Source organism: Parasteatoda tepidariorum, chromosome 3, assembly GCF_982258835.1.
Source record: "Parasteatoda tepidariorum strain Cologne lab strain chromosome 3, Ptep-v5.0, whole genome shotgun sequence".
In the NCBI taxonomy this organism is placed as follows: Eukaryota; Metazoa; Arthropoda; class Arachnida; order Araneae; family Theridiidae; genus Parasteatoda; species Parasteatoda tepidariorum.
The window spans coordinates 68,429,595-68,457,293 of NC_141757.1; the positions used below are offsets into that span (position 1 = coordinate 68,429,595).

General features: G+C 32.2%; 1 protein-coding gene across 2 annotated transcripts in view; it reads right to left on the reverse strand.

The window, feature by feature from the left end:
• Window positions 1–13,819, reverse strand: part of Pi3K92E (phosphatidylinositol 3-kinase 92E) — a 70,597-nt gene extending 56,778 nt beyond the window's left edge. Inside the window, exons 1-2 of one of the 2 annotated variants that reach the window (XM_043053017.3) lie at window positions 13,420–13,819; window positions 2,915–3,111 (exon numbers count right to left, since the gene is read on the reverse strand). In XM_043053017.3, the coding sequence (XP_042908951.2) occupies window positions 2,915–3,082 (168 nt within the window). In that variant the 5' untranslated portion in view covers window positions 3,083–3,111; window positions 13,420–13,819. Of the gene's footprint in view, window positions 1–2,914; window positions 3,112–6,364; window positions 6,564–13,419 lie in introns of those variants that run through there. The other variant, XM_043053025.3, reaches the window with a different exon arrangement.
• Window positions 13,820–27,699: the final 13,880 nt, after the last annotated feature.

Consider the following 27,699-nt stretch of genomic DNA (forward strand, 5'->3'; position numbering starts at 1 on the left):
TTCCTCCAAATTTGAGTAAACAATTCAGCACTTGGATTAAGCAATTGGATTTACTACCGAAAATAGAATTTCCTCGTTGGCTCAATATAGATTACCAAAATGAATACACCACAACACTACATGTTTTTTCTGATGCGAGTAAACAAGCTTTCGCCACTTGTGCATTTTTGAGAACTGAAAATAAAGAAGGTGTTCAAGTACAGCTAGTAAATGCTAGAAGCCGAGTTGCACCGATTAAAGAAATGACAATACCACGACTAGAACTCCTATCATGTCTGATTGGAGCCAGACTTGCTAAAAGCATCTTAACAGACTTAAGACTTGAGTATTGTAAAACAATATTCTGGAGTGACTCATCCACAGCTCTAGGATGGATAAGAAGAGATCAAGCGTGGGGAACATTTGTTCACAATAGAGTCCAGGAAATAAGAACTTTAACGAAAATTTCTGATTGGAGGCACGTACCAGGAAAGTACAACCCAGCAGACCTGCCTTCCCGTGGATGTTCTTTTGAGCAGTTATTGGAATCAAGATGGTGGGAGGGTCCCACATGGCTTTATCTACCAGAAAAAGAATGGCCTCATGCAGAAGAACAACCCGATGAAGATGTTCTAAATAGAGAAAAAAGGAAAACAGTTTTGAACCTCTTAGACAAAGAAGATAAGCCTGACTGGTACTACCGCTATTTTTCTTCATACCGGAAAATAGTTAGAATGATTGCCTGGATTTTCCGATTTTATCAAAACTCAAGAAAAATAGAAAGAAATTCCTCAGAAAACCTATCTGTGTCCGAAATTGAAAGAGCTGAAAAAGCAATTTATCGTTTGATACAAAAGGACGCTTTTTCCAATAAAGCTGATTTAAATTTTCGTACTCTCAGAACCATTGAAACGGAAGAAGGAATTTTTAGAGTGAAGACAAATATAATTCAAAGGAAAGATAAAGAATGTTTTCTATATCCTGTGCTTTTACCCTCCAATCATCCAGTGGTACACCGTTTAATAATTGAAAAAAACATCGAACATCAACATGCAGGAGTAACAACACTTATGTCACTTCTAAGAGAAAACTTTTGGATTTTAAAGTCAAGGAAGACCATACGTAACATCATAAGAAAGTGCATTATATGTCAAAGATTCGATAAGCGAAAACTAGAAGTATTACCAGGGATTCCACCAGAAGATAGAGTCCGAGACGCAGCGGTATTTAAAGTCATCGGTATTGACTTGGCAGGACCACTGTTTCTTCGTGATGGCTCCAAATCGTGGATTGTGTTATTTACCTGTGCGATATACCGTGCACTACACCTGGAACTGATAACATCTCTGTCGACGGAAGCCTTCATCCAATCCCTGAGGAGGTTTATTTCAAGAAGAGGCAGGCCATACATAATCTATTCTGACAATGGCACCAATTTCCTAGGAACGCAGAGAGCACTCATGAACATCGATTGGCAGACAGTGCAAAATATGACAACTGCTCAAAAGATACGTTGGAGATTTAACCCCCCTTCCGCCGCATGGTGGGGTGGATGGTGGGAGAGACTAGTTAGAATGGTTAAACAAGTCTTAAGAAAAGTTCTGGGTCATGCTTCCCTGAACTATGAGGAACTTAATACAATACTATGTGAGTGCGAACAGATTTTAAATTCTAGACCAATTACATATGTGTCAGAAGATGCAAAAGATCCTTCCCCTTTGACACCTATGATGTTTCTCCATGAACTGCCATTATCGGGAGTCCCAGATATTGATGAAATAGACGCTAAAGAACTTAGTCGTAGAGCCAAGTACAGACAACAACTTCGTAATGATTTGAGAAACAGGTTTCGCAACGAATATCTAGGGCAGTTAAGACTCTACTCTGTTAAGAACAAAAGATTTGATAAAGTGAATGTTGGAGACTTAGTTCTTTTAGAGGAGGCCAACAAAAAGCGTATCCATTGGCCCTTAGCTAAAATTGTAGAGATTCTACCCGGAAAGGACAATGTGATTCGCCTTGCTAAAGTTAAAACAGAAAACAGTGTTTTCCTCCGTCCAGTACAAAGACTCTATCCTCTAGAACTTCAACCCCTAGAAAATGTTCCTAGAACCATCGAAAGAAAGGACCCAGCTGATTCAACAATTCCTGTGAGTGACCAGAATGATGGTGTAGCCATTCAAAAGTCTGATATCCCGAGTGGCGATCGAACCAGCTACCCTATCACTTTTCCAGTGACCAGAGTTGGACGAGCTATTAGACCACCACAACGTTTGAACTTGTTGAGCTCTTCAATTGTTTCAGACCTCAAGGTGGGAGAATGTTACGAACTGCAACCGTAACTCCTTATGCTGTCGAACTGCAACCGTAACTCCTTACGCTGAAGCAGATATGTATATGTACTCAGGCAAGGAAGTCGAACTTTCTCATCATCACTGAACTTGTAGACATTTCATTCATATTTCATTTTCATCGTCATGATTTGTTAATTAGAACAATAAAATGTTCTATTGTTATTCAAATTGGCTGTCGTCATTAGATATTTATCATTAGGTATATTCACGCCAACCCCGGACCTATATATAGAAAAGGTTGGTCGTACTGCTTATACATATAGAACATAGCAAGGTAAGTGATACCTTTCAATGATTCATTTTGGAAGTTCGTAGTGGGACCTTCATTCAAAAGTAACAGTAGATGTTAATACTGTTTTCACAAATATTAATTCATTAATTAAATTTAATTAATTAACTAGTAAGAAGTCGGAATTGACTTTAAATTTTTTCGGTATTACTTGTTTATTCTTTACTAGATTAACTAGACTAACTTGACAACTAGTCTAACTAGTTTAACGAGATTAACCGTTAAAGAATATACAAAGCATAAATAAGATTGAGCGAGAATTAATAAGTTTCAAATGCCTCAAAATGTTTACCTCTTTAATTTGATGAAGAGTGGCATATCTGTTGACGCTAATGGTCATGAAATATCCATTGGGCATCAAAATGTCCACAGCAATGTCAGAGTCCACATCTTGATCCCAGCAGTTCTGTACTTCATTTACAACTTCTATGTTCGCGTAAGGACTACATTCGATTTCCATTACTCTCTTGGGCAGAAGATAGCATTATTCTGGAGGGGAAAGAATCGACAGTTTTTAAATGAATTTATTAAAAAATGCTTTTTAAAACTTAGGAATTAATGTCTACGTTAATTTACTGTGAAATAACTCTCATTCAAACTATAGTGCAAATTCCATTTAGCTAAATTCAATTAAACTATTTTTTGCGCACAGGATGCATATACTTCTTCTACTTTGCGAACCTGCACCAGAATACTCTAGCTACAATGGACCTTTAAAAAGACGCTATAACACGAGAGAATCATTTCATGACAAATTAGGTTTTACTTACATTAGTAATTTAAAATTTTAGGCTGTTTTTTGAAGGCTCCATCGTCCTATGAAATGCTTTTTTTGAAAATAATATGCTATTTTCATAACTTCTGTGAGTTTGCAATAGTTACTTATGACTGCTAGGTCAAGTTTAGCCTGTCTAAAGTCAGCGCTGTCTATGCTTATTCTGTAAATGGCGCAAACAATATTGAGAAGTTTTGTGAAAATAAAAAGCATTTGAGGTCTAATTTTTAGTATTTAATTTTTAATATTAATATTTACTCCAATGCTGCATTATCTAGGGTCATAAAAATTTGTAAAAATTAAGAATAAGACATTAATTTTGATAATTTTCATCTAGGTGGAAAAATGTCGCCAAATTGGCGATTTTTAAAAAAGTTTGCTAACATGTAAAATATTTCAGTTATTTGTCCGTTCTAAAACCTTCAGTGGAACATGATGGATTTATAGTTTAAATCTTTGTTTCAAATGTGAGGCTGTAAACTGTGGCCTTTTTTATTTTCCTTGGCGACAGAGCTTCGAAAACATATGTTAAAGTGTAGAAAAAAGTGAGATCAGATAAACCACGATGTTTGAAATTGTGAAATTCTTTTTTTTTCTCCTTAAAACATTAAGATTAATTCTCGACAACGCATTCCGGAGTAATAATAACATAATTTGTTTCTATTTTTCACGCACTTTTTTCTATGCTTTTAATTTCAAATTAGTGATGCAGGTAAAACAGAATTCGGGTATCACATGTTTCTTCTGCGGTACAGTGTCATCTTAACTATTAAACAAACTGTTAACTCAATGCCACAAATTCAAATTTAAAAGATTTTCGGCTGCCATATTACATCCTTATTAATAGGTGGTACCCTCTATGGTAATCTTTTTCCTCCTTAAAGATACATTGATATTGAGTTTATACATCAATATAGTTTACAAAATAAAAATAACTGTTCTTAAAAAGAAATAATCTATTTTTTTAGATCAAATTCTTGGTGCGTAACGCCCAATTCTTCCTATCCCAGCAAAAAAGTAAAAGCTATTTAACAATTATAGTAACATCACATTAAATTTATGCACATCTGAGGTGAAAATTGTGGGTGAGTTTTCAAAACTAGGGATATAGGTATATTTTTAACCCAACCCCTAATGGAGTGTTCTTAGGGGAAACACAGGTCTCATGATCCTGAAATGTTTCAAGGGATCGTCCTAAATCTTTTTTAAATGTTTTTTGTCGTCAAACTTCGTTTATAACAGAGTGTGTTTTTGATTTTTTAAACGCGTAATATTGCTTTATTGGAAGCAGTACAGCCACTTCCATTTTTTGCGCCATCACATTAAATTATATGGTACATACGCGTAATTTCTTACATTACGAGTATGTGGCATATCATTTAATGTGATGGCACGAGAAATATATATGTCATTATATGTCTTTGAAATGTTATATGTAATTGATGTCACTTATATGGCATTGAAAATTGACAACATTTAAAGCGTCTAAAGCGAAATTAAAGCCTGTCTAAATTTTAAAGCAATTTATTGCTTGTTTATACAAAATAATCGGCTTAACGTACTCCTGTCCATATTTTGGAATCCAAATACTTTCGCAATAAAAATTTCATAGCACAATATATTAATTAATAAAAAGTAAAAAACGAGTAACTTTACACACGCGTTAAATGTTTATATTTTTTTTACGGAAGTTAGTGAGAACGATATGTAGAAACATGAATTAATACGTAGAATAATTATCAGAGCAAACAAATACTATCGAAATATTTGGATACTGTTTCAAATTATATGTTCATTAAAGTAACTTACTTTGAATACACCGAAATAAGATTTATAAGCAAAATACTTGGATAAAGAGAGCACCTAGGTGTGCAACTAAATATCCTTTAGTTTATGATCTCATCAAAAATCACCAAATTGGTTGAAATGCATGTTTCCATTTCTTTGATTTAGGGATCGTAGGGAGCTTAAAACTCTTCATGGGTATTAGAAAGACTAATGGAAACCATATTTATTGCTCTTTTTTACTCTTAATTCTATTATAAAAGGAAACTTATAAAAATTTTAGTATGGTTATTTTATCTTTGGAACACTTAATGTTTTTTTTTTCTTTTAATATTTGTGATCGAGTGAACTTTTCCATTGAAAACACCTAAAAACGTCTTGCTACAGTCAGTGTAGATATTCCGAACAGCCGAATCGTAAGAAAAATGAAAAAGAATTATGTGAGGGCTGGTATTGATTATAAATACAATAAAACATAACCGTCTGCCTATTTGCGATGTATTCGCAGAAACTTCGCAGTTAATCAATAAAAAAAAATTAGTGAACCAATTGCTAAGAACAAACGAGGCAGATTTCGAGTAAAAGGATTGTAAGTAATTCGAGGAAATCAATCAAAATTGTCATAAATTGGTTTTGTTCTTCATTCCTTGTTAAAAATGTGTTGGTCTTCTTTAAATGATAAAAGGGCAAAATGTTCTCTTTTTGTTTTTATCTTATTAGTTTTTTACTTATTTTTTGTCCATGCATTGATTCATGTACATGCAAAGTAATATTTATTTCGAGCAATAGAATACACAAATATTACGTGTTTATATTTAATGTATGGATTAATATTTTTTTAATTTCATTCAATTGTAGAATTATGATGGGTATAAATTTTTTCGGAGCATGAAACATCACAAATAATCTCAACTTAGGTTGATTTTGTCTACCCATAAGTTTAGTCAATAAACTGGAAAACAGTTCTTAAGTTTTTTCCCGCTTCATTATAACATTCTTAAATTATATTATACCATGTAAAATAGAATATTTTCTCCATATAACAGTAAATATAGCTAAACAAAAATAAATTATGTCTATCCATTTTAATAAATCATATGTAATTGCATTTAAATATCAAAACTAAAAGCATACTTAAAACAAAAGTATACAATATTTAAACAACAAAAAGTAAAACATTACATTTTAAGTCCAAAAAAAGTAAATAATTATACGGTCCCTTGTATCCTTTTTCAATTTAAATGAAAATGAGAAAGAAGCAATGTAGTCTAAAGAATTCACCGCATCTCCATCTTCTTAGTAAGAGAGAGAAAGGTGAAAGCCATTGTTGGGAGAAAAGCGTAAAAATGTAGTTCCGTCTGAGCCTGGTAACTTGGCAGACAGAGTGGCCAGATATTGATGTTTTTGCAACAGGAATTTTCTTACTTCCTGTTTCACCGACGTCATTTCCTGTCGGGATCTACCTTTTCGGCTTCCGGACGGAGAGAAATTCGATTTCTTATCATCGGTTTGATGAAGGAAAAAACTTTTGTTGCCAGTTTTGGATCGAATTATTACTCATTGGTAAAAGAAGATAGATTGAAGAGATGACTAGGAAAGGTGGACTGAAAGGTAGCTTTGATATTGTTCGAAATGGAATTCATTTCATAACTGTCAGAGAATACTGTCAAATACAAGATTTTACTCTATGCTTAATGGTAAAATGTTTTAAAAGAACATTTTCAGGTATTCAGATTCCTGTTTCATTTTGTAAAGCAAAGGCAGAAAATTATTATTTTTCGAAATTTATGACAAACTGGATTGAGGATAAATAAATTTAAGAAAAAGAAACAGTGAAATGGCACAGAGGTTATATGCGGGTATATTGCGCAAAAATTAGACTCACGTGTCCAGTGTATAAAAATTAAAAGTTGATAAAATCTATGTCTCACCCAAAAACTAAGATAAGAAAACGATGAAATAAACAAAATAGGAAGACAAATAACTAATTGGGATACTTTACGGTAACAAGACTCGTATTTATCTGACGAATTCAAACTTTCAGGGGTTGAAATCTACATTAAAATATCATACGTCCATCATGTTAAAAAAACAAAAACATTATGGATAATAGGAGCCTTTATTCTCAAGATAGAGACATGTGGACAAAGAATAGGTTTTTGAAAATTCGCTTTCAATTTTTACAAATAAAAATAATTATTGTTGCTTAGAATGCATTAAGATATGATCCGCTTAAAGCAGGCTATAAATATATAAAATACAAGCGCGTAACTCAACCATAATGTAACAGATATTTGTTTTTGCATCGTGTTCTGGTAAAAAATTTTAACCATATAAATCGTTTTTTTTTTTATTTGAACAAAAATGAAAGATTAGTGCTTAAAATAAAAAGTGAACAAGCTGAATAACTTTTGATATAATGATCGGAATTTCACGTACTAGTGCCTAATCTGAATTTTAACCATAATTTTAATCTAAGTCCAAACTTTCGATCGCTCTCCTGTCCACACTTTTGGGACCATGTTTTCCAGATTGCTATTATTCAACCCCCATCTTTTGAGAGTCAAAAATAAAAACCTGTTTGGAAAAAATGCGTGTTTATTAAGAGAAAGTATTTAAAATATCATCTGCAATAATTAATATAGTTAAGGTTAAATGATAGTTCATGAAAATCCAATTACTGGGTGAAAATTAATACAGAGTTTTTCCTTTTTTATTCTTCTCTCTGTACATTAAAAATATGAAAAGGACTGACATGCAATAATAAAATACTTATCCAGCACTACGCTTTAATGCTTTTGTTTTCAATTGTTTTTTTTTTAAAGTTATTATGTTCTAGATTATTCAACAATCAAAATTTTCTAGGAAACAGGGCAAAAAAATCAAAAATTTAACTTAAAATCGAAGATGACAAAGGGTGAAAGCAATTAAAGTATAAACACTCAAATAGTTTCTTGGCCATAGATGGCGCCACTAGAAAACAAGAAGCGCACCCCTCTTGCCTTCAGGGGATACGACAACAGCAACAGCACTCAAATAGTATTAGAAACTATGCCTGACGCAAAAGGAAAAGAAAATGTACGAGAAAATAACACGGGGTCGTGGAAACCGTATTTAACCAAAAGAGGTTTAAGTAAGGTTTATTATTACTATAAAATTATATAATTAAATGGGATTTCAAAATTTTAATAAATATAGACGAATGATTGAATACACTTGCAGCCTTACTTTTACTAACGCACTTAACAGGGTCGAAACTAAACTAGCCCAAAAGTGAAAAAAATATATGCTTTGCAGTACGTATTCATTGCAAATTCCACTAAAAGCCAAATATCCAACAAGGAATTCTTTTAATGTAAGAATTGACAGACTCAGAAAAGTATGGTTAAAACTACTAGAATATGGAAAAATTTACCATGTTTCTGGCTGTATGGGAACACCAAAAAGGTCGGTAATTGTGATGCCACAATTGGCATACACATATTTATTTTCTATCTTTTAAAATATCTTTCATTACTTAAGCTGATTTTTTTATTAATAGAATTACATTTAAAATAAATCACAAACTTAATCTTTTTAAAACAAACATAAAATATTTATTTCTTCTCTTCCAGATCAATGTAACGGATATTTTTTTATTTCATTACTAATGCAGACTTATATATTCACTGTCGCCTCTAATCGAAAACAAAAATCTATTTATAACTTTTTATTCTAATTTTCCAACGGCTAAATGTTTCGGTTGCATGGTTATAAGAATTCACATAAATTTGTTGGCGACTCGTGATCGCCAAGGTATTCTTTTAAACCCAATATTGATATGCTGGTTGGCCTTGTTTTGGCTATGCTATATTTTAATAAATCGCCAATTTTGGATCTCCTACCAATGCTTCTGTGTCCGCTGGGAACAATTTACATGTACTTTTTAATTTGGCTTTTGATTAGGCAGGTCGTGGGGATTTGTCTCCCATGGCCTGACCTATTTTAATATTACTATGCAAAACTGATTCAACTGAAATTCTTATGAAATGATTTTTATATTTTGTAACTCGAGCTCTACAAATACTACTAAATAAAAGCCTTTTTATTAATTCTAATCCGGCTCAACTATCAATTTTCATCTTCTTCTGTTTATCATCACCATCTTCAATTTGTCAATATCTTCAACTAATCCACTATACCAATACAAACCTCCATCCACACCCTGAGATTTTCTATCAACTTCACCATAAAATGGCATCCTGAATCATTCTTTCTTCTTCATAGTAATTTTTACAGAAGCACTTGGATAATGATTTTAGAAAAATGATATTACGAACTAAGTCTTTTTTTTTTTTTTTAAACGGCATTTGACCGGGGTCTGTTGAATCCACAATTCCTTGTATTTACTTAAAGAAGGCAAAATTCTGGAAGCGACAGCGTTTTAGCACTTAAACGTCACCAGTATTTTCCAAACAACGTCGTGAACATCCCGTTGCGTCAAATTTATACGCAAATAGTATAGTGCATTTGCTTCGGAGCATCACATACTCACATTAAATTTGAGTGTTCGGTTAATACTTTTAGCAATATACTAAATAACTTATATCGCTTAATGATATTGTTAGTGCAAGGGTGAGCCTAGGTTAGATGGCCATAGAGGAGAGATGACCGCTAATAGATTGCATGCTTTGATATTTGCTAATAGATTGCAACAAATGCAACTTCATAAAAAGCAATTTAACTTTTATACAAAGCGTTATTTTTTATGACAACTAAAGTAGGTTAAAATTTGAATGTATATTTTATTTGAGGGTTGAATATTTTTCGTGAATCAAGTATTTTGTTGCTTTTCAATACGTAAATGAAATTTTTTTTTCTAACTAGCTGGACCTATAATGTACAAATGTAGTTCAATTCCTGAGTAAAAAATAAGGAATTATGATAGCTGAATAATGCTACAAATTTAGTATCCTTCTCATCTTAAACTTCAGGAGAGATGGCTACATAAGATAAATGAGTGATGACCCCCTTTCATTTATATACATAGACATATCAGAAATAGTAGGGTACTTAAAAAATTTAAAAAATGATAATAAAAGTAATAAAATAAATACATTCCAGAAGATTCAGATTCACAACCAAGCTTAATATTTCCAGATAAATAAATAAATATGGAAAATCTGTTGTTTCGTATTATTTGCTTTAAAATGAAAGCTAATAAAAAAGAAATTCTTAGCTTTTTTATGACAAAATTAAAAACAACTTTTTACAGTTTTTAAGGACCCTACCAGCCCTGCATATTAACATTCTGATTCTCTTTGACAGAAGCCTACTATAACCTACTCGATAGAATTCTACGTATTATCCGATTCTACATTCCCAGAATTTGATGAATATCAATGTGTTGGCTTTGGAGATGTTTGTTGGTCTGGAGAGCCTTAGGGAGAGCAATTGCAACTCCTTCTGAGGACCATCCAGTGACTGAAAATAGCATTACTGAAAGAGTGGGACGAACTGCCACAGGAACTCATAAACTGCCTTATTTCTAGTATGAAATCACGGCCTGAACGAAGGGGCAACTATCAAACCATTTTTTTTAATTTAATTCTGTAACCACTCTTTGATTCTATTCAACTCTGCAGTTCTAAACTCGATTATATACTTATATTGTGCACGATTATGTAAATAGTGTATTATAATTGTTGAATGATTATTATTTTTGTATTATATAAAACTATGGTCAAACCAAATTTTATTAAAATCTGTTAAGTGGTTCTGGAGATAACTGATCAAATGTAAAAAATTTCCAATTTTTAACACCAGGGTAAAAGTAATGACTCAAGATGTGCAAGGTGCATGCAGTGATTCCATAAAACATTTACAAACTTTGCCACGATTGTGATGAAATTTTTTCGAAAGTGACGGATTAAATCTGTACAATAGACTTTGTTTATTAGATTCTTTTTGCTTATTTGTCGTGATAAAGTTCATTTTTTACTACTTACTGAAAATTTTTCATGGTTAACTTGTATGGAATGTGTTATTTTCCATATTTTAACCTAATATTTTCTTTACTGGATGGCCAACTCACCTTGATATTAAAGAGAGATGGCTGCTTATAAATTTAATTTCCAACAATTTTTTCTCAATATTTTATTATTTTTTGTTCAAAATATGTTGAGTACATACATGAGAGTTTAAATATGCATAAACGCTTCGTGGATCTCTATTCTTAGTACTTTGATATCGATTTGAAAATAATTATGGCCATCTATTTTAGACTAACTATATATTTAAACTGTTTTAATAACCTTTCAAAAAATATTTTATAAAACAATATAGACACATTTCGCTTTTCTTATCATAACTCTATGCTAGAAAGAAAAAATCAAGTTTATAGTAACTTTGCAATGTTGCACTTAAGTTTCGATGGAAATTTGAGAACTCTAGTTAGTTTCTAAGTGGCCAAAACTTAGAACTTTGAAGAATTTCATGTTGTTGTAAATTCTGCTTGCAGAAATCGAAAAACATTTGAAACACGTATTGGTATCAGACAGAAAGCTCTAAATAAGATTTTAGCTCTCTAATTAGTTGGAATGTTGTATAAAGTTTATTTGCAAGACTCCACCTTCATAAGTGTACACAGTAAAAAATCTGATAAACTTACGGAAAAAAATTGCCAGCTGGTGTGCTAGCATAAAGCAGTTTATTTCACAGAAAAACACTGTTATTTAAAAACAGATGCCTGTTTTTTAAACAGATATGCACTGTTATTTCAGCATACAAACTTCTGTTATTTTAATAAAAACTGTAAAAAATTACTATGCTAGCATTGTATTCGGTGCGAGCTGAGAGTAGCGTTCCTACGACCATCCGACGACGGAAATCGAACCTAGGTCACCTCATTGGGAGGCGAGTGCTCTGTTCCCTGAACTACCACAGGTCTAGTGGTCTTTCAGTATGAAAAAAAATCCTGTGACTGCTTTTATTTTAAAAGTAATACTTATTGAAATAATATGCAAGTGTAAAAATATTTAAAACTCTTGTTAACGTCTCGTATAGAAATGTCTGGCAATTTAACTTACCAAAAAATGATATCAAGAGACAAAATCAGGTAGGGTATCGATTTGACAATAAACAACAGTCGAATCGCAGTTTCGTTTATACGATATTCAAAACCGTAAAATAACTGCTAAAAAAGAGCAAGAATAGAAAATAATTCTGAAATGATTTTTTTTAAAAAAGGGCAGAGTTATTGTACGATAAGCATAACTGCATGGTATGAACTAGTTTTAATTCTTTTATGATTAGGATGAAAGACAGAAAAAACCTGTTTTGTCAAGAAAATAGTTTTAAATGGTCAAATATGCAAAGAAAATCTGAAAAAAGAACAGGAATTTTCTGCAGTTTACGAAAGCCAGTTAATAAAAACGTATAGTTCAAAAATTTGAAATTTGTTGTAAGATTTTCTTCTTTAAAACATTTTAAAAATAACATTTTAGATTAAATCTCATTTTTTTATCTTCAATATTTTAAGTAAAACAAAATACAAATAGAATGAAATTCTATTAAATAAGATTTTGTTTTCTACGTCTAAAACAGATTCTATTATAAATGAGAATAAAATATTAAGTGATTTTCTCGTTTAATCAAAATATATTATGTTGAATAAATAAACACAAATACATCAGCCCTCATTCACGCATTACTCAAACATCATTGGCTTCTTTTTTTTGTTATTTGTTTACTTTAAAACATATTTTCAATCAAACAGAACTTGTATTTGCAATTAAATATATAAACATGATAAAACTACAATCCATTTTTTAACGTTTATTAAATTACTTTTTTGAAGTAATAACTTCAGATTTGCCGTAGTTAATCGTTTTTTACAATAATATAAACAAAACATTAAGTACATAATACTTCTTAACACTACACTTATTTTACTAACATGTCTGATTACAAAGTTTTTTTTTTTATAATAGAGAAAAAATTACGAAAGTAAAAAAAAAAATATATAAATTTGATAATAATTTTTTTGCATTTAAACTTAGTATTTTTCAGTATACGTATTGAGATTTCTTCATACAGATTCTCTGACTCTATGTAGTGCACACTTTAAAACTTTAAAATCAGCTTAAAATTGTATAAAAATTAAGTAACATATGCCAATAAATAAAAACGAATGTTTTTCACACCATTATACAAACAAAAATCTACAAAATAATAAGCAAAATTCAAATTATTTCTACCTGATCCCATTCTATCAGCAGCGATTGAATAATTCTAGATACTGCCCAAATTGGCCAGTCCTTCAACAGCAACAACAATAAACATTTCCTATCTTCGCAGTGGTTCTCAAATTCCAAGAGTTTGTTGTCTTAAAGGGTTACTAATAATTCTATTTACCGAACTGCTAATTCTGTTATCACTAACCACACAGACGATTCCTTTCCGAGTTAGGTCACGTGATTCGGCTGGCGGTCAATCAGTTTCAGAAATTAAAAAAATTCTTACTTTTGGCTTATTTTATTTCGAAAATATTCCGCGAATATTCTTTATGTTATGCGATGAAGGGTATAAGCGTGAATTGTAACTGATAAATGAAAATAATCTCGCTAAAAGCATTAATTGCATGTTTGAACAGCCTTTGGGGGGCCTGCGATATCTATAAATAGAGATATTATTGAGAGATAGACAATCGAGTGCGATAGAGACTAATCGAGAAGTACATTTGTAGATATATCAGATGAAAAAATCTTGTAACTAAACAAGAAGAAAGGTTTTATTTTTTTTTGTATTATTCGTGTTTTATTTTGGAGATAAAAAGTTATAGATTTATTTATTTGCTTTGTTAAAAAACATGAAGCTTCACGTATTATAAAAAAAAGGATTGAGGTTTTATGAAATGTTCATAAAGTATAACAATGAAATTTGTCTTATTTATATTTAAATATTTTTAAAAAAAATCTGTTTCTTTCCCTAAGCTAGCGAAACGAAATTTGATACACTGGCAGTTTGAAACACGGGTAAGGTTACAATCGACATTATTAAATCTAACTCCAATTGTTCAAGTGGGCTGAATGAATAAAAAAAAATTTTCACGCGATTAGTATAACATATAGTTGCGATTTAAATTGCAAACATTTCTTCATTTGAATCATAACAACTATTAATTTTAATAGCCTATAGCTCTTTTACTCAAAAAGAGTTTCACTAAAAGTTTTCAGCAAGTTTTAAATAATTGCTCTCCCACAGATTGTTGTTGTTGTAGTAGTTCATTTACGTCGCACTAGAGTTGCACAATGGGCTATAGGCGACGGTCTGGAAAACATCCACGAGGATGATCCGAAGACATGCCATCACAATTTTGGTCCTCTACAGGGGGGATGGCACCCCCTCTTCGGCAGCCCGACGACCAGCACGCGAAGTCGAGCACTTTACGGTAGAACATTTTAACGAGGACCAATACTGCACACCCTCGGTCTCTACGCAGACTAATCCAAGTGGTCACCCACCCGCACGCTGACCGCAGCCAGTGATGCTTGACTTCGGTGATCTGCTGGGAGCCGTGTCTTAACAATCAGTTCACTGCGGGACCCCACAGATTGTAACTGATGTTATTCCTCATATCGTATAGACACGGTTCCCAGTAAAGCACCGAAGTCAAACATCATTGGCAGTGGTCAGTGAGTTGTGGGTGACCAATTTGATCAGCTCGCGAAGGAATCGAGGATGTGCGATATCGTCCTCGTTAAACTGTTCAATCTTAAACTGCTCAAATTCGCGTGCAGGTCGTTGGGCTGCAAAAGCGCGTAAGGACTGAAGGACCATTATAATGGCATATCTTCGGATCATCTTCAGGGCTGTTTCCCGGTCCAGTCTCCTAATGCGATGTAAATAAAGTAATATTATTACTTTAAATAATTATTGAATGGGTAACAAGTGAATTCAAGTAAAAACATCGTTAATAATTTGGGCGGCATGTGGGGGATAGCGATACCAAATTAGTATTTTAAAGGCTAATTAAAACACGTGTTAATTTTGTTTATTATTACACTTTACAATTATAGTTTTTGAGCCGTGGTGGTTCAGGGGATAGGGCGATCGCCTTCCAATGAGGTGAACTGGGTTCAAATCTCAGCTCTGACTGGTCGATACGAATTCCGCAACCGGCTCGTAACGACCACAGTGGTGACGTAAAATATACTCAGACGGATCATGGGTTATAGTCCCAGTGCCGTCAGGCTAACCGTGGGAGGTTTTCGTGGTTTTCCTCACAATGTAACACAAACGTGGGTTAGTTCCATCAAAAAGTCCTCCATGGAGGCAAATTTCTCCCAATACTTTCGGTTACGATTATTTATACTAATGATTTATAATTGCTCCCCAAGATATTGATACAATTTCGATTCGCCAATCATAAATTGAATTCGGAAATCGGAAGGTGTATTTTTCCACCAAACAATAAACTATGGATTCATATCATTAGATTATTGCTTAACAGTTTAATTCAAACTTTATTTAGTAAAATGGTAATTTCGCATTGGTTGTGTATAATTTTGGTTTAATAAGAAAATAAATGCATTATTATACTTTCTCTAAGTCTTAAGTCAACGGAAATTTAAATAGTTAAAATAGAAGTTGCACACTTTGGTGTTAATTCACCTGGAAAACGAATGTCAAAGTAGGCAGCGTTCAGTAGCATTAAGGATAAGTGTCCTTCTAAAATGTGATTTGACAAATAATATGAAATCACCGAGAAAGGTAAAAACTGTTGTTTGGTAGAAAGTGCTAGTTGAGCGGAAAAATTATAGCATGGATAAAAGAGGGATGATTTCTTCATAAAAAATTATAATTGAAACATTAATGCAACAATTACTTATTTTTCGAGAATTCGATGCTGTATTTACAGAACACGAAGTCGGTATCATGTCAAAAAGATGAATCTGACTCATCAGCATGTGACAGATTCGAATTTTGGTCGTGAAGCTTATAACTTTAGGGTCCTCTTCAGACATGAAAGGGATATTATTTCCCACTTGTTTCCCACTACGACAAGTCCCGCAGTGGACTGATCGTTAAGACACGGTTCCCAGCAGATCACCGAAGTCAAGCATCACTGGCTACGGTCAGTGTGCGGGTGGGTGACCACTTGGATCAGTCTGCGTAGGGACCGAGGGTGTGCGGTATTGGTCCTCGTTAAACTGTGCTACCGTAAAGGGCTCGACTTCGCGCGCAGGTCGTCGGGCTACCGAAGCGGGGGTGCCATCCCTTCCGCAGAGGATCAAAATTGTGATGGCATGTCTTCGGATCATCCTCCGGGATGTTTCCCAGACCGTCGCCAATAGCCCATTGTGCAGCTCTAGTGCGACGTAAAGTAACAACAACAGCAACACTACGACAAGTTATTATGAGGAGTTATGAAAATTATATATCCAGAATTTTCTTATATTTTCAGTAATAAATTACTATTTTTTAACTAGCTTTTGTTTCAATTTATTCATTCTAATGTGTTCTATTGAATATTTGATTGATGTGTTTAATTGAATTTCGAGGTTTAAAGCTTCGACATTGAAGAAGCTCAGAAAAAGCTTTAAAAATCCTAAAAACCTTAAAATGTGAAATTCGGTAACTGAGTTAAACAGTACAAATTTTTTATGAATAAGATGAAACAACCATTATTCGAAAATATTAATTAGTTTCTGATTAAATAAGGAAATTCCAGATATATAATTTTTGTCGGCGATATGTAGGAAGTAGAATTATTTCTCTGCTTTACGGGAACCCTAAGACAGAGTATCTTCGCGAATACTGAAACATAATTTGTTTCAGAATGTAGTTTTAGTAGTAGTTTTTATTTTAGTTTAGTTTTTAGTGTTAGCTTCGCACTGAATTAACGCGATTGAGCTATTGATGGAGGTTTGAGATATATCCTTAATAATGACCCAGAGACAAAACTGGCGCACGCGTACTCTACACTACCACAATTACTGTTAGAGGATAAATGGTGATAGCAATCATTCGGCCTTTGGACCATACTACCCAATCACATGTGAACTTTTCGGGTTCTTAAATCCACGAAGACATGACATTAGTATGGATTCCGAACCACCTAGACGCAATCTGAGAAAAGGCAGTCCGATCAGACATTCACTAGCATCAGCAATGGAACCTTGACCCAAGCAATGGTAGTCGAAGATTATAGCCACAACACCGACTAATCAACCAAATGTATGGGCAGCTGGAATCCGTTAAGTGCCGTCTTTGTTTAAAAGTAACTTTTAAATATGGTTTAGAAGTTGGATGAAAGTACTGATCAAATCATTTGAACAAAACTAAGTTGTTTCTTGCAATTTTTGCTATATACATTATAATACTATGAAGATTTATCGGTAATATTTTTGTTCAACTGCAATAATTATGAAGTAGGTCTGACTTCCAATTAATACTTGTATACGCCGGCACGAAGTTTGTTAAGAAACTTTAAGGCACAAACTTGTAACTCTTCCTGCCTTGCCACTGTCTGGAACCTTAAATTCCAAAGCATTTTGCTCTACTTAGCAATTTCTGTTTCTTAAAATAATCTTCAGATTTAGATGTTTAATGGTTAGTTCAGACTTATTAGTAATTTAAGATTTACTAGTAAGTCTTCCTTTATGGATGCCATAGGAAGAAAATTTAATTAAAGAAATTTTGCAATTGATTCGATTTACATTTCTGTTTTCCATATTCATTATAGCGATTGGTGGAAGGACCCTACTCCATGATTCTGGAGACCTCAGATTTTTGCTTAAAGACTTTTGCTTGTAGCCTTTCAAGAGTTGAGACTTCGACTCCGGGCGAAATCGTAAGGGACTTTTTCAGCTATTCACTACTTTCTCGTTGAATAATAAGGGAATTAAATATTTATTCTCTGACATATGTGTAAGATAAACTCCAGGACGCCGCTGACAGCAAGAAAATCTACAACAAAAAGGGGATCTGATGCAAGATCTACCTTAAAAAGTCCAAAGCAAACCAGATACCGGTGAAGCTGGTTGAACACAGCATTCTTTTCAAAGTAGGAAAGATACTTTCTGCTTCTCTCAAAAGTAAGGATGGCCACTTGCAAATCTGGCCAAAGCAGTCTTGGTTCTTCGATCGTATTTTATGTCCGGCAGGGTACCAGGGGATGTCCTATGATACCTGTGGTGTGTAGGTGGTACACGCCTTAATAGAAGAAGCTTGGATCTTTCAATGGAACAGAGTTACCTATGAGTGAGTGAGGAGCCATTGGCTGTTTCGTTTTCACTACCCTCTTTCGCCAGTCTGATACCTCATTACCACGAATATCCACGTAGTGGAGGTAAGCATCGTGATTCTCAGAGTTTGTGTGAAGCATTCTTGAAACAACCTTTAGAAATAAAATTTAATTTTACTATATGTAATGGCTTTACTCATGCATTTATTATAAATAAATAAAAATTTAGCCTAACTTATTTAATTAAAAGTTTATGCTAATGATGAAAAGTAAAATAAATTATAAATAAAAAATAATTAATAAGAGATAAATTATAAACAAAAAAAAATAGTGAACAAAAAATAAATTAATGAAAAAGGAATAAAAAATAAATTATAAACTAATTGTACCGTTTTGGTGACGATTTACCATTAAAATTTGAAAATTGATTTAGTGAAATGATTGTATGAAATATTTCTATCAATGCATAATAATTTTGAAAACATTAATAAAAAAAATAAATTTGACGCAAAAAGGATTTAGCAGAGGATTTTTTTTTGCTCAAATTATTTTTTACAGGCTTGAACATCTAAATATGTCGATATAAAACAACTAAAAAATACGAAGAAACTTATTTGATTTCCGGTAACATTATTTCCAGTAACAACATTCTGATGGCTCTTACCTAACTCTAAGAAAGATTATTTTATTTTCTCCTACAATCAATACTACAAATGTTGATAAATTATAAGCTTGAAAAAAAAAAGCAAAACAAAAAAATATGGGCAGTAAGAAAAATCAATAGCACTTATGTATGTGAGTTAGTTTCTTTTATTAATAAAAACATCGGGAAAAAAAACTATTCCTCAAAAAAATATTTTTTTCTTTGTACAGATGACTTTTTGAGAGAAATCCGAGAACAATAAATATATTGTATTACGAAGACGCATTTTTCTTTTTTGGAGTAAGCTCGAGGCTAATTGGAGTAGAGCTTTTAGGCAAGGCGTGAGGGAAAAAAACTAGTAATACAATGCAATGCGCGCATATAGAATTCCTTGCTTTTTATTGGAAATCGAATATAGCGCGTGTTTATTGAAAAATTTAACAAAAATTAATAAATAGCTAAAAGAGAAAGAGGAAACACATTGTTACATCTTTTGAAATATTCCACCTACAAAGAAATAAATAAAGTAAATTTCATAAGAATTTATTATATGTGGATGTAATAATGCAAAGACATACGAAATGGTATTTCGACTAACTGGAAGCTGTCGAGCCTCTACTGGAGCCCTGTACTTGATGGCAATTCAGGTCTCAGTCTGTCAATCGATAATCCGCTAATCACTACAAACAGAATTAATTATTTTTTTTATTGCCAAATGTATTTGCCGTCAATCAAAATTTTGATCACATTCTTGTTGGCTAGAGTGCATAAATCTCAACTGGAGTTTTATGTCAGATGACAACACAAGTTTAAATCATTTTCAAGCTGCCATGAGTAAGTTTTAACGTCTTTCTTATTACAAATAGAATTCATCATCAATCAAAATTTCGACCACTTTCGACTAGCTAGAGTGCTCAAATTTCAAATTTAACTTTATTCCTGACGCCAGTAGAAGTTACAACTGTTTTCTAAATGCTGCAAGGGGAATTGATTCGCATTTACTTACAATCGAAATTTCATCGACTGTCTTGCGTGAGCAAACTAACTTAGGTCAACTATCTAAAAAGAAGAAAATATTAAAATAAAACTTTGAAAATTAATTTTAATTGCTAACTCTCAAGTAGACTAAAAAAAAAAGAATTTATTTTTGTCATACATGAAAAAAGAAAGTCTGTTATGTATAATAAATTTCTATCACCACCGAAATTTTCTTCATATTATTCAGAAATTATCCGCTCTACGTTTCTCGTTTGAGGTATGTCGATAATATATTAATTTTTCTACTTTTCTTGAAAAACATACACAATTAAAAATAAATTTGAACCAATCAAGCGTACAAAAAAAAATCGAGTCTAATAATGATCCCAAAAATAATTTTTATAGAAATGTTACTAAATAATTTCACTAATGAGACATAAGACTGAGTGGTTTTGCAATTCCGTCTAACGTCTGGAAGTAGCGGGTTAAAATCCCGAGATAACCCCTTCATGCATATATCCTTCTTTTACTCAGGCTCTCTGTTCTTCATTTTGGCCAGGGCTTATAAGCCGTGCTTTGTTATCAGCACACCTGCCTGCATATGTAAAAAATCATTCGAAAATGCAAATATAAAGAAAAAAAATTGTACACTAGTTGAGTTGTTTATTACACCCTTTAAAGTTTTTCTCTAGTCTCTTTTTCTTATTTGCTTCAAAATTATGATAACTGCATAGAGCTATGTTTTGTTTCGGTTCTTTGCTTGCCGAAAGACAGGCCAACTACAAAGTTTGGAAAATCATTGATGAACTGATTCAGCTCTTACAATAAACCATTTTAATTTAATTTCATTTCGCTTGAAACATTTTATTCTAAAAACAACTTCTCAGCAAGAAAATTGACGTTTGTTTTAAAGTAATGTAATACTTTATTTGACAGATGATAGAAAATGAAAGCTCAACTTGGAACTTTATTAAAGTTAACAAAGTAAATCCAACAGTTAAAAGGTTAATTTGATAGATGTGCCAAGTATAGCTTCTATAGTTATTAAAAGTCAATTATTTAAGGGAATATATGTTAATTTAATATTATTTTTGTGCCAAAAAAATACCTTGACAATCACCTTATGTTAAAACTACTAGGACATTTTTGCTCCGTTTCTCTTCGGTATATTTGGACTTTCAAGCATATTTTGGCTTTTTCGGAAAGGTTACCCATAAATCCCTAAAATCATAAAAGGTTACCCATTACTGCAATAGTTTAGAAAATGACTATATGAAATAGTTTAACAAATCATTTGAGAAATCAAGAAAAGCATGGCTTTAAATAAAAACTACGAATATGAATTATAATACTAGTGAAATACGGTTTAGAAATATGCGAAAAATTTTAAACTGCAAAGAGAACACCGCGCATCAAAATAAAAAACCAATCATATTACTGGTTATACAATAAATTGCAATAACATTAAGGAAAATAAGACAATTCGTATCTATGAAAAAAAAGAGTTTGTTGATTTTTTTTTTTTTTTTGGATTACCATATTAGAAGTGCCATGAGTTGGTAAAGGACAGTAAAGCACCAGAATAAGCATAGTAGTTCTTAGTAACAGTTACTACAGATACTTATTAGTTCTTTCTTCTCTTGGTATTGCCCTCTGATATAAAAGGAGAAAATCATATATTTTTTAACTAATCATTTCTTGGTTTAGATTAATTTTTTTAAATAAAATTTCTTTAAAATAAAATAGTATTTAAGAGTAAGCAGCAAACGACGCTGCTAAAGAAACTCAACCTTCCTGATGGCTACGGGTCATCTTCTTACGATCTTTAACCGATATTTACACGACAAGATAATTTTCAATGAATATTAAACATTGGTAACTAACCTAAAAAACATTGATTACCAATCAAATGCTTGTTACAAAAATTGAAATTTTTGGCATTCCATACACAAATAAAGAGAAAATAAGTAAATTTAATTGAGAAGAATAAGTTTTATTCAGTGACACTGAGTATTTGTTTATTTATAAAAAATATTTAATTAATAAAATACATTTTATGAAGAAATAGGTAATTTTAAAACAAGTAAAAATTCAAGCAATATCGATTCAGTGTTCTTTGCAACACCGTTAAAAAGCGTAATAGGATTACAATAGTTCTTAATTGTTAATAAAACGGTAATAAGGCATCTCAGAAAAAGAAAACAGGAAGTTTTAAAAACAGCGAAAGTCAGGATAATCATAGAGCATCCCTAATTCTCGAAGAAAGGAGCATGTCAGCCATGACGCACCCCCTTTCTTGATAGAACCCTTTTCTTAGAGTCTTTAATCCGAAAGGACGGGGCACGTCTTATCCCAAGATGCGGGTCAGGAGCTCAAGGAAAGGGATGATGAGAGCAGCGAGAAAAATATCAGGATAAAGAAACGAGAAAAAAATTCTCGTGCGGAACCGCTTAAAGAATGTTACATTCACTTGTACTCTACTCGCTCCAATAGATCCGTTGTTTGAATTTTGAGTGCACTACCGTATCTTCACGCATCTTCTGCAGCAATTTTGGCCACTGGGGTAGAATTTTCACGAGTTTATGAAGGATAGAGAGTGGAGTAGAGTTGAGATGTGTATCTTCCGAGAAAACGATCCATTTTTATTTCTTGTACTTCTATTAAGGTGGTAAAAATCGTTTCCTACTTGGGAAATTTAGAATTTCTGAAGCATTATCAAATTTAAAAGAACTGGTTCTCATATTTCATATTTCTTCATACTTTATGGTGCTATAGCAATTGAAGATTAACAGGCAAGCAAAGCATTTTTTTACATTTTGGAACGATTGAATAAAGTTTAGGTGCTTTTCCTCCGAGAAAACGATTAATTTTTTTGTTGTTGATGTATTTTTTTAGGTAGTAAAAATCGTTTGCAATCTGAAGCAATATCAATTGGCATTTCTGAAGCATTATCAAGTTTAAAAGAAATGGTACTCAGATTTAATACTTCTTCATACTTTTTGGTACTAATAAATTAATTAAATATTTAAAGACGAGCTAATTTTTTTGTTGCTTTTAAAAGATTAATTATAGTTGAGGTGTTTCTCTTTCGAAAAAACGTTTCATTTTTAGTTCTTGCCTTTCTATAGTGGTTGTAAAAATCGTTTGCGAATTGGAAAATTAAAATTTCTCAACCATTACCTATTTTAAAAAAATGATGATGAAAAATGAGTCTGATTTTAGATATGTTTGTATTTTGCAGAACTAATTAATTATTCTAGATATGCTGATGAAATAAAGATTTATAGATAATTTCCTATTTTTATTCAGTGCAGTTTGAAGAATTATAACATTACTGTCTATATAATTTATACATTTATAATTTGCATTCTTAATAATACCCAGAAACATATTTTGAATCCTTTTTATCATAGTATAAATATAAACATCAGTTTTTTTGCAGTGACAACTCTTTATTTCTTTTTAACACTAATATATAAAATTCTTTATAATTTTTATATTCATTTATAATAAAGTCTTTTATATCATTTTTAAAATGCGACATATTTTTGTATTGTGTAAGTTTCTATCACTCTAACTTTAATATTTTAAATCCTATTTTTCGCGTTGTTTTTTGTATGGTTTAAAATAACAAATATTATGAAAACTGTTATTTATATAAAATAAAGTTATTGCGTTTTTGTTAAACCATTTCGTGATGTTTTTCGCCAACTTCTGGTCATAAACGAAAACTTTAAATCACGCAACTAAGACAAGAATTTAATTTTTATAAAAATCCTTAAATGGGTATCATAAATCATTGCTTTGAAACGAGGAAAAAATATGAACCAGCTACTTCATTAAATTCTGAAGATACCATACACATACATCATCACTATCTCGAAAGAAAAAACCATTTTTTTAAGTTGGATACGCTGTAAACTAGGAAAATAAATATTAAATAAAAAAACATTTATAGAAATACTATATAATAAAAAGAAGTTTTTTCTACTTTTTTATTTAATGATTGGCAATGCCACCCATTTCAAAAACACAAAGTTCACAGTTACCGCTGGCAACTCACGTGAGTCTAAAATATTTTTCGCTCTTAGAAATCTTTTTAATAACATTTCATATCTGGCAACACTCCAAAGCACTTACCTTTAGGTAACAGACGAACTGTCAAAAACTCTCTACGTTCTCCTTCCATTTATCCTAAAAAGCAGACATCAGAAACACGTAGCATTACATGAGAAATACTTTCTCAGTTAAAATTTATGTGAGCCTTAAGACATTTAGACATTTTCTTCCATCCAACTTAGGGCGTATTCTACCTCGAATCTGACAAATTTAAGGAGTTTCGTGCCATGAAAAATTTCTTATAAAATTTTTTTTGTTGCTCTTTTAAAGAATTTTCGGGATTATATGTAGGAAGTTTACGTAATGGTACAAAATTAATGACGGATATTTTAAAGCTGTTTTAAAGTGCAGTAAAGGAACTAAATGCTCAAAACTAAGTATATTTCGCGGTACATTTTTAACAAAAATCGGTTCAAAGTTGAACTATATTTTGTTGAACCTTGTATCAGAATTCGCTAAAATACTAGTACGTAAGACAAAGATTATGCATCACTATTAGTCTCGATGTGCAAAAAGTGTGAAGCTTAGAAAAATAAGTATTTATTTACTGCTACAATGAAGTGTTATTAACTATTGAAATATGACTATTATTTTCTAAAAACTCAAGTGTTCATTGAATTTCATTAGTTGGATACATATTTATCCCTAAATTTACAGGTGGTACATAAAATAAGATAGATTTTAAAATTTATACACATGTTGCAAGTCTTAAAATTTTATGCACGCAAAGAATACGGTTTAGTCTATATACGCAAAGAAAAATTGTTTTGGGGAGAGTGGCATAAAACCGGGTAGTGGGGTAAGACCAGGGACTTGATTGTGGCGAAATTGGTTCTATTTTTGTAGCGAACAATATTTAAATTACACTTAATTGGTCAAAAAAAGGACATTATTTGGCGTGTATTTTGGCTATATTGGCGTGTTGTCGTTGAATAATTCGCAACGTCTGAGTAGATACATAACACACTACATTAACATGTGTACTGAAGTTTGTTTTACAAAATCAGCTTTCTAATGTTCTCTTGTTTTACAGCAATCTTTATTTATTGGTCATTAGAGCTGTCCCGCAGTGGACAGATGGTAAAGACACGGTTCCCAGCAGATCACCGAAGTCAAGCATCACTGGCTGCGGTCAGCGAGTGGGTGGGTGACCACTTGGATCAGTCTGCGTAGGGACTGAGGGTGTGCGGTATTGGTCCTCGTTAAACTGTTCTACAGTAAAATGCTCGATTTCGTGTGCAGGTCGTCGGGCTACCGAAGTGGGGGTGCCATCCCCTCTGCGGAGGATCAAAATTGTGATGGCATGTCTTCGGATCATCCTCAGGAATGTTTCCCAGACCGTCGCCAATAGCCCATAGTGCAGCTCTAGTGTGACGTAAATGAACAAATCAAATCAAATCATTAGAGCTAAAAAAATTCATTTTAGACCAGCTTATTATACGTTTTGTAAGGAATCATACCCAACAAACAATAAGAATTTCGTCCAATCGTAGCACTGATATATGATTTGTTTCGATAACGTCTGCTCTCGAGGTAAGACCGGGTACCACTTTGATGTGTGTATATGCTGGGCCCACGAAAGCAGCAGTGCAGCGGAAGAAGAAGAGAACTACATCCAAGGATGAACAACGAATTTATAGCAGACCCCTTCTTCAAAGCACGAAAAGTTTGATTTTTGTACTTTGTAGAATTTTTGAAGACTCTTTATAGAATGTTTTCATAAATGTATTAAAAACTCTCTGTAATTTAAAAAAAAAATTGATTAATATGTACTGTATTTTTTTAAAATAAATTTCGGTTGAGCCCTTGTCAGACCTGGGCCCCATAACAATTCAACCTTCCTCCCTCCTCCTTCCGAACTGTCATATAAATTGCATGAATAATTAACTTAAATTGTCAGATGGAATAGAAATGTCCACTACTTTTTCACTGACATTTCGACTTTTCTAAATATTCCATAGAGTTAACATGTGTACCCTATGTTACCTCACTTGTGGGCTAAGACCGGGTGATTTGATTTTTTCTAGAAAAAAAAATCATTTATTAAAAACAAAAGTAGAACATCAAAGATTTTCAGGAGTGATATATTTCACGTAACTAAATATTGAATATCTTAATTAAATCTGCAGTTTCTAGGTCGAGCAGTTTAGCTCTAATAGGCCTTCGAATATTAACTTCCTGGTATTGCCTGACTTTCTCCTAAATGTATGAAATGAATTTCTTTTTTGAAGAAATGCATATACGTTGAAAAACTGTACATGAATGGTGTACAAACTAAAAAAAGATATTACCCTAAATGACTTCTGTTGATTGCATTTTTACCAAAATGCAAATTTTAATTGTTTAAAGGGGGATCTCAAGTATGCTAATTAATTAATGCTAACTATTAAGTTACAGAAACAGACACAAAAACGTACTTTCTCTGTAAAAATAATGCACCTTTTTTCGACGGATTAGGATTGTTGACTGTCAAAATAGTGGGTTTACCGTTATCTGAAAAATATGGTCCCAATGGTTTACTTAAGAGAACGGTCAAATGTTTTACCACTTAATGTTAATTCCCTTTTTTGCAGATTTTACCATATCTAGGGAATTTTTTAAGAGAATCGAAATTTTCTTACACATAATAATAGAATTCGTTTATTCAAAGGTAATTCCTTGTAAAAATAATTTTTAATTCCTTATAATTTTTTTTTATCATTTGATTTCATAGGGCTCCTCAAAATTTAGATATACAAATTTTTGTACCATTTTCAAATTGAACTAAATGACCAAATCAAAAATTTAATTGAAAATTGAAATAAATTGAACGGAATATTGAACTGAAATATTACTTTAATTTCTAATGCATTTTGTAATGAACTTATTAAAGTAGCCTTAAAAAAGTTGTATTACCTTATCTTAAACTACAATACACCTTACTGCATATTAATATACATAACGCTGACCGTAGCACCACAGCATTTTTTTTCTCTATTTCATTTCAGAAATAAAATACAAAATGAAATTTATATACTTAACGTAATTAACCTGTGTGAACTTTTCACTATCATGTTATTCATATGAGGAAAATTTATAAAACCGGAAGAAGATCAAGAAAAAATGATAATGTATTCATGGAAGAATTTTTCATATTTCAGATAAAGTGATTTTTCGTGTAATGTTCCTATCATTTGATGTTGACCTGCTCTAGGGACGCATTATACTGTCTCGCCTGAAAGACTGCAAGTAAAACGTGATGTCGGAAAACTGTTCTAGCTCGTTTGCTCTGAATAATTTTGTATAAATGCTTTCACATTTAAAGTTGATTAGGAAGTGGATTAATTTCATAGTTTTATGTCGTTGCACCTAATATGATGCCCCATTCATCATTTGGAATTTTGTTTAATCATATATAAACGTAATATTACTTATACACTCTTTAACAAAAAAATCGATTCGCCAAGAAGGAGTTGTCCGATTGAAACGAAAATAGGTGGATAGGAAGACAATGTACAGAGTAGTATATGATTAAAATTTCCGAACAATTGAATAATTTATTGCAGAGTT